The following is a 7,941-nucleotide window of genomic DNA, read 5'->3' on the forward strand; positions in this document are numbered from 1 at the left end:
CGGGGTACCAGCCCCGTTCCCGGGATGCTGAGTGGATCCCGGAGTGCTAGGTGGATCCCGAGGTACCGGTGCCGGTGCCGAGGTATCAGTCCCGATCCCGGGATGCTGAGTGGGTTCCAGGTGGATCCCGAGGTACCGGTGCCGGTCCCGGGGTACCAGCCCCGTTCCCGGGGTGCCGGGTGGATCCCGGAGTACCGGGTGGATCCCGGAGTGCCAGGTGGATCCCTAAGTACCGGTGCCGGTCCCGGGGTACCAGTCTCGATCCCGGGATGCCGGGGAGTTCCAGGTGGATCCCGGGGTACCAGTCCCGTTCCCGGGATGCCGGGTGGATCTCGGAGTACCGGGTGGATCCCGGAGTACCGGTGCCGGTCCCGGAGTAATAGCCCCGTTCCCGGGATGCCGAGTGGATCCCGGAGTGCCAGGTGGATCCCGAGGTACCGGTGCCGGTCCCGGGATGCCAGTGGGTTCCAGGTGGATCCCAAGGTACCGGTGCCGGTCCCGGGATGCCGGTGGGTTCCAGGTGGATCCCGAGGTTACCGGTCCCGTTCCCGGGATGCCAGTGGGTTCCAGGTGGATCCCGAGGTACCGGTGCCGGTGCTGGGGCACCGGTGCCGGGGTACCGGTCCCGTTCCCGGGATGCCAGTGGGTTCCAGGTAGATCCCGAGGTACCGGTCCCGTTCCCGGGATGCCGGTGGGTTCCAGGTGGATCCCAAGGTACGGTGCCAGTCCCGGGATGCCGATGGCTTCCAGGTGTCTCCCGAGGTTACCGGTGCCGGTCCCGCAGAGTACCGGTCCCGTTCCCGGGATGCCGGTACCGCCCCCCCAAAGGGTTAATGGCACTCACCGAAGTTGCCGGGCGGCGGCGCGGCGCGGATTGGCCCGAAGTTGGCGGCGAGGGCCGGGCCGTGCCGAGCCCCGCCGCGCCGGGCCGCCCCCGCCCCCGCCGGCCCCCGCCCCGGCCCCGCCACCGCCTCCCCCCCCCCTCCCACCCCCCCCTCCGCCGCCACCGGCGGAGCCATGCGCCCCGCGCCGCTGCTCGCGCTGCTGCTCTGGGCGCCGCTGCTCTGGGCGCCGCCGGTGCGAGACCACCGTCACGGCGTCCACTGGAACGGCAGCAACCCCAGGTACCGGCCCCGCCGCCTTTGTGCGCCCCGGGCCCCGCCAAACGCCCGGGAAACGGGAGGAGGGAGGGGGGAACCGGGAGGGGCTACTGAGCACCCACCGAGGGAATCGAGCCCCGGGTGGGACCGAGACACCGGGCAGCTCCAGGTGATACCGAACCGCTGGGCATCCCCGGTGGCGTCGAGTCCAGGGAGATACCGAGCCCCAGGAGGTACTGAGCCCCTGGGCATCCCCAGTGGTGCTGAGCCCCGGGAGGTACCGAGCCCGTGGGCATCCCCCGTGGTGCTGAGCCCCAGGAGGGACCGAGCCCCGGGAGGTACCGAGCCCGTGGGCATCCCCGGTGGTTCTGAGCCCCGGGAGGTACTGAGCCCCGGGAGGTACCGAGCCCGTGGGCATCCCCCGTGGTGCTGAGCCCCGGGAGGTACCGAGCCCATGGGCATCCCCGGTGGTGCTGAGCCCCGGGAGGTACCGAGCCCCGGGAGGTACCGAGCCTATGGGCATCCCCCGTGGTGCTGAGCCCCGGGAGGTACCAAGCCCATGGGCATCCCCGGTGGTGCTGAGCCCCGGGAGGTACCGAGCCCGTGGGCATCCCTGGTGGTGCTGAGCCCCGGGAGGTACCGAGCCCGTGGGCATCCCCGGTGGTGCTGAGCCCCGGGAGGTACCGAGCCCGTGGGCATCCCCGGTGGTGCTGAGCCCCGGGAGGTACCGAGCCCGTGGGCATCCCCGGTGGCACCAAGCCCGGGTGGCACTGAGCAGGTGAGTGACACTCCTTAAGCGGTACCGAACCGCTGAGCATCCCTGGGTGGGACTGAGCCGGTGGTACCAAACCCCAAGTGGTACTGAGCCGCCGGTTACCCCCAGGTGATACTGGGCCGGTGAGAACCCCTGGTGGCACCGACTCTCGGGCATTGCCAGGCTGCTGAGCACCTCTGGTGGTGCTGAGCCCCCTGTGGTGTTTAGCAAGGGAGTCCCCTCAGGTGACACCGAGCTCTGGGTGGTACCGAGCTGATGGGCAGTACTGGTGGCACCAAGCCCCAGGTGGTCGCTCCTGGTGGTGCCAACTCCCAGGTGGCTCCAAGCCCAAAGTACTTCCAAGCTAGTGGTCACTCCTGGTGGTGCCAAGTCCCAGGTGGCTTCAAGCCCAAGGTGGTACTAAGCTGGTGGTCACTCCTGGTGGTGCCAACTCCCAGGTGACACCAAGCCTGAGGTACTTCCAAGCTGGTGGTCATTCCTGGTGGTGCCAACTCCCAGGTGGCACCAAGCCCAAAGAGTTTCCAAGCTAGTGGTCACTCCTGGTGGTGCCAACTCCCAGGTGACACCAAGCCCAAAGTGTTTCCAAGCTAGTGGTCACTCCTGGTGGTGCCAACTCCCAGGTGGCTTCAAGCCCAAGATGGTACTAAGCTGGTGGTCACTCCTGGTGGTGCCAACTCCCAGGTGACACCAAGCCTGAGGTACTTCCAAGCTGGTGGTCAGCCCTGGTGGTGCCAACTCCCAGGTGGCAACAACCTGCATTCGGCGCGGGCATCCTTGGTGGTACAGAAGCTTTGGGCATCCTCAAGGAGCACCTACGCCCCTGGGAGCAGGGATTGCCGATGGGAGAACCCCCCCAGCCTGGGTGCCCCTCGGCGGGCTCAGGGCAGGACCCCAGCCCCCCACAGCCCCTGCCCGGATGCTGAGTCAGCAGGGAGCCTGCACCCGGTCCTGCCCTGGAAGAACACCCCCGGCTTGGGGGTTGCCCGTGACCGGAGCCACCCCAACAGCGCTGCCGGCCCGGTGATTGATGCCCCGCTGCCAGGAATTCATGCCTGGTGTAAACACCGCCCGCGCCTGCGCCACAGCGTGAGGAGGGGGCTGGAGCCGACGCCCCCCGAGTCCCCGTCGCAGTGGGATGGGGTGACCCTGCAACGCGACCCCCTTGGTGCCCCCCAACCCCCTCATACACCCCACCCCTGGTTGCATCCCAAAGCCGTGTTGAACCCTACCCCGGTTCCATCCAGAGCCCCAGCGCATCCGCGCTCTCTCCTGCACCCCAACTCCAGTTCCATCCAGATCCTCAGTGCAGCCCAACCACCTCATGCACCCCAGTCCTCCTCATGCACCCCAACCCCTTGGTGCGCTCCAAGGTGTCCAAACACCCCAACCCTGGCTGCATCCCAAAGCCCTGTTCACCCCAATCCCCGTTCCACCCAGAGCCCCAGTGCACCCTCACCCTCTCCTGCACCGTGACCCGAGTTCTATCCACATCCTCGATGCACCCTGACCACCTCGTGCACCCCAATCCTCCACGTGCCCCCTGAACCCTATTGCATCCAGATCCATGGGTGCAGCTGGACCCCTCCTCCCCCCCAGCTTGTCCCCCAACCCTGGTTGCACCCAGACCCTTGGTGCACCCCAAGCCCCGTGGTCACCCTCACCTCCGTTCATCCTGAGCCCCAGTGCATCCTCACCCTCTCCCGCACCCTAATCCTCCCCATGCACCCCAATCCCTGGTGCATGCAGATCCCTGGGTGCAGCTGGAGCTCTTCCCCATGCCCCCCAACCCTGATTGCACCCATACGCATGGTGTACCCCAACCTCCGTTCACCCCAAGCCCCAATGTGCTGGATTGGGAGGCGCTCAGCCTGTGGCAGGATGCGTCCGGCTGCATCCGAGGATGCAGCGCAGAGGGACTTGGAAGGGGCTGAAGGTCTCCAGGTGCCTATGTGGGCAGACACGACTAAGCGTGTGCACATGCGTGTGTGCGCGTGTGCGCACATGCATGTGTGTGGATGCATGCACTCGTGTGCATGCACGTGCGTGTGCATGTGTACGTATGTGTGTATGTGCATGTGTGTGTGCATGTACTTGTGTGGACGCACATGTGCACGCGTGTGTATGTGCACGCGTGTGCACGCATGGGTGTGCCCACAGAGGTGCCCGCTCCATCCTTCTTGCCCAGGCATCAGCTCCTGTGGCCACACCAGCGCCTGCCCGCGCAGGTACCCGCGCTGGGCCCCCTCCCCTGCCAGCGCAGCCCCCCGACCCCGGCCCCCCTGAACCCCCCGTGCGGTGCAGGCGGCGTCGCAGCCCCCGCTGCCGTGTCAGCGCCGATCAGCACCGGGGGCGCTGAGGCGGGTGGCGTGGGGCGAGGGGCTTTGTGCCTTTGGCCAGCGTGGCTGGGCTTCCCTCGGCCGCAGCGGGCAAGCCCATTCAGGTCCAGTGGCCTGCGGCTAATCCGAGCTGATGTCTGGTTGTGTCGCGCAGGCAGGTGCCTGGAAGCTGGTTTGGCCAAAGCTTGGCCACCAGCTTTGCTGGACTTGGAGGAAAAGATGAGGAGGTCCCTCTCTGGGGATGGTGGGACCCCCAATTTGCCCTCCCTGGCAGGTTTTTGCGGGACGACTACACCATCCAGGTGGCCATCAATGACTACTTGGACATCTACTGCCCACACTACGAGGGGACTGTGCCCGCCGGCCGGGCAGAGACCTTCACACTCTTCATGGTGGACCAAGAAGGTTATCGTGGTTGCTACGAAACCCCCGGTGCCTTCAAGCGCTGGGTGTGCAACCGACCCCACGCGCCCTTCGGCCCCGTCCGCTTCTCCGAGAAGATCCAACGCTTCACTCCCTTCTCGCTCGGCTTCGAGTTCCAGCCGGGAGAGACCTACTACTACATCTGTGAGTCCCTCTTGGGGTGCAGTTGTGGTTGGGTCCCACCAGTGTCCGACTTCAACCAGGGGTCCGTGTGGGACCAGATTTGGGGCGTGCAAGGAGCTTGGGGTGCACCAAGGGCTTGGATGGAACTGGAGCTGGGGGGCAAAAGAGGGTGTGGCTGCACTGGGGCTCTGGGTGCAAGCAAGGTGTCCAGGTGCAATCAGGTTTGGGACATGAAAGAAGGTTGGGGTACACTGAGGAATGGGATGGAGATGGGGTCAGAGTGAAGGAGAAGGTACAGATGCACTGGGGCTCTGGATGAACTGGGTTTGGGTGAACAGGGGGGTTGGATACACCCAGAGGTCTTGATGCAACAGAGATTGGGGTGCATGGGGAAGGACTGGGGTGCACGAGGTGGTTGAGGTGTACTGAGGGTCTGGAGGGAACTGGAATTGGGGTGCAGGAGAGGGTGAGGATGATCTGGGTGCAACCAAGGGTCCGGGTGGAACCAGGTTTGGGGCATAGAAGACCGTTGGGGTGCACTGTGGATGTGGGTGGGACTGGGATTGGGGTGAAGATGGGGGGTCTGAGTGTAGCTGGGGTTGGGGTGCAAGGAGGGAATCCAGCTGCACCCACGAGTGTGGATGCAACAGGGGTTGGGGTGCACAGGGAGTCTGGATGCCCCAAGGGTTGGGGTGCAGGGGGGGGTCCAGATGCCTGTGGGGTTGGAGTGCATGGGGGTCTGGGTGCCCTGGCGTTGGGGTGCACTGGTGGGGGGGGTCCCGCTGCACCCAGTGTTGATGCCACAGGGTGCCTGGGGAGGGTCGGGGTGCCCGGGGGGGGAAATCGGGGTGCAGGGGGTCCAGCTGCCCCAGGGTTGGGGTGCACTGGTGGGGGGGTCCAGCTGCACCCAGGGTTATGGATGCCACAGAGATTGGGGTGCCCGGGGAGGGTCGGGGTGCCCGGGGGGGTTCGGGGTGCCCGGGGGGGGAAATCGGGGTGCCCGGGGAGGGTCGGGGTGCAGGGGGTCTGGCTGCCCCAGGGTTGGGGTGCACTGGTCGGGGGGTCCAGCTGCACCCAGGGTTATGGATGCCACAGAGATTGGGGTGCCCGGGGAGGGTCAGGGTGCCCGGGGGGGGGGTCAGGGTGCCCGGGGAGGGTCGGGGTGCCCGGGGGGTTCGGCTCGGGGTGCAGGGGGTCCATCTGCCCCAGGGTGGGGGTGCAGGGGTGCCGCCCCGCAGCCCGCCAGGAGGGGGCGCCCGAGTCCCGGCTCTGTCCTGTCCGTTGGGGGCTCCGGTCCCGGATTAGGGGCGCAGTGCGAGGAGCGGGGGGACACCCCACTGATGTGTCCCCTCTCCTCAGCCATTCCCAGCCCCGAGAGCACCGGGCGCTGCCTGAAGCTCCGCGTCTACGTCTGCTGCAGAGGCACCAGTGAGTCCAACTGCACCCCAAATCCCTGGGGCTCCCCCTGCCCTGCCCCTGGGGCAGCCTTCTCCCCACTGGGGATACTGGTTTGCACTGGGGCCTTGAAGGGGGGTGTGGGGGGAACACTGTGCACCCCAGGGGAGCCGTTCACTCACCCCGTTGGGGTTCGTTTCAGCGCCGGAGCCGGTGACGGAGGTTCCCAATTCGCAGCCCCGTGGACGTGGGGGTCCGGAGGGTGAGTATGGGGTGGGAAGGGGGTGGGAAGGGGGGGGAGGTCAGGGGCAAGTGGGGGGGTCATGGAGCCGGATTGCCCTGACGTCTGCTCCCACCCTGCCCTCTGCTCCCACCCCAGCAGACGCGGTGCCCGCTCGAGGCGTCGCAGCGCCGCTGCAGCCCTGCACCCCGTGCCTGGTGCTCGTGCTCCTCGCCCTACTCCGGATCTGACCCCTCCACGGTGGGGATACGGGCTCTTCTGCCCCACTGCCCGCTTCCAGAATCTTCCTCCGCAACCGTCCCCCTCCCCACACCCTGAGCCCACGGGGCAGCCCCAGGACCCTCACGGAGCCAAGCCGGGGCCAGGAGCTCTGGGATGGAAGGTGAGGGGCGCACAGGGGAGGCTGGGGGGTGTCCCTGGGGAAGGGGAAGGGGGGGGCTGCGCCCCCTTGCAGCATCCCCTCATGGGTCTCTCTCCCCATCCCAGGGATCTCGCTCCCCGCTGGCATCACCAAAACACCGGCCCCGCTGGCCATCCTGCCCCGGTGCTGGGCTCCCTGCGGACCCTGCTCTGCCCCAGGGCCGTCACCTCATCTCGTGCCTTTCCCCATGGACCCTCTGCCCCGGGGGGGGCCGGGGACCCCCAGGCCCTGGAGCGGGAGGGGGGTACCGGATGCGGCCCCTCTGCTGCCTTGTCCTCCTGCGAGGACACACACGGATCTGTCTTCTGGGAAGACGCCCTCCTCAGTGCCGTCGTCACCGGCCCCTACGGTTTGGTTTTAACCCCTGGTAGTGACTGAGCCGAGCAATACAGTGTTTGCAAGATCGCTGCGCCCTCCGTGCAGCCCCCACCCCTGGCATCGCGCTGCCCGCTGCCCCCATCCCGCAGTCCCCTCCGGTGGGCCGTCCCCACGGTGCCCCCATGCCCACTGTCCTCTGCCCACTTTCCCCTCCTGCCTAACATCCCTTCCCCATGGTCCCATCCTGCCCACAATCCCCTCCTGCCCATGGTCCCAGCCTTCCTGTGGTCCTTTACCCATGGTCCCATCCTTCCCGTGGTTCTTTGCCCATGGTCCCATCCTTCCCATGGTCCTTTGCCCATGATCCCATCCTTCCCACGGTCCTTTGCCCATGGTCCCATCCTTCCCGCGGTCCTTTGCCCATGGTCCCATCCTTCCCGCGGTCCTTTGCCCACGGTCCCATCCTTCCCGCAGTCCTTTGCCTATGATCCCATCCTTCCCACGGTCCTTTGCCCATGGTCCCATCCTTCCCGCAGTCCTTTGCCCATGATCCCATCCTTCCTGCGGTCCTTTGCCCATGATCCCATCCTTCCCGCGGTCCTTTGCCCATGATCCCATCCTTCCCGCGGTCCTTTGCCCATGGTCCCATCCTTCCCACAGTCCTTTGCCCACGGTCCCATCCTTCCCACGGTCCTTTGCCCATGGTCCCATCCTTCCCGCGGTCCTTTGCCCATGATCCCATCCTTCCCGCGGTCCTTTGCCCACGGTCCCATCCTTCCCGCAGTCCTTTGCCCATGATCCCATCCTTC

The 7,941-nt window shown here is 66.8% G+C and overlaps 1 protein-coding gene across 3 annotated transcripts; it reads left to right on the top strand.

Annotated features, from left to right (window-relative positions):
• The first annotated feature begins 992 nt into the window (after window positions 1-992).
• EFNA4 (ephrin A4) lies at window positions 993-7,445 on the top strand. 3 transcript variants are annotated; one of them, XM_054050963.1, is made up of 6 exons: window positions 993-1,124; window positions 4,486-4,778; window positions 6,117-6,185; window positions 6,355-6,414; window positions 6,532-6,775; window positions 6,880-7,017. In XM_054050963.1, exons 1-5 carry the CDS (start codon window positions 1,018-1,020, stop codon window positions 6,621-6,623), a joined length of 621 nt encoding a protein of 206 aa, XP_053906938.1. In that variant the 5' UTR covers window positions 993-1,017; the 3' UTR covers window positions 6,624-6,775; window positions 6,880-7,017. The 3 variants fall into 3 exon arrangements, with proteins under 3 accessions (XP_053906938.1, XP_053906939.1, XP_053906937.1); XM_054050964.1 differs by having other exon boundaries at window positions 6,535-6,775; XM_054050962.1 differs by lacking the exon at window positions 6,532-6,775 and having other exon boundaries at window positions 6,880-7,445.
• The last annotated feature ends 496 nt before the right edge of the window (window positions 7,446-7,941 follow it).

This window comes from Cuculus canorus, chromosome 28 (genome assembly GCF_017976375.1).
Source record: "Cuculus canorus isolate bCucCan1 chromosome 28, bCucCan1.pri, whole genome shotgun sequence".
NCBI lineage: Eukaryota > Metazoa > Chordata > Aves > Cuculiformes > Cuculidae > Cuculus > Cuculus canorus.

Excerpts from the sequence above, each read along its gene's own strand:
- EFNA4 (XM_054050962.1), top strand. The coding sequence starts at position 1,018 with ATGCGCCCCGCGCCGCTGCTCGCGCTGCTGCTCTGGGCGCCGCTGCTC. Across the intron at positions 4,779-6,116 it reads AGAGACCTACTACTACATCT|CCATTCCCAGCCCCGAGAGC; the intron begins GTGAGTCCCTCT and ends CCCTCTCCTCAG. Across the intron at positions 6,186-6,354 it reads CGTCTGCTGCAGAGGCACCA|CGCCGGAGCCGGTGACGGAG; the intron begins GTGAGTCCAACT and ends GGTTCGTTTCAG.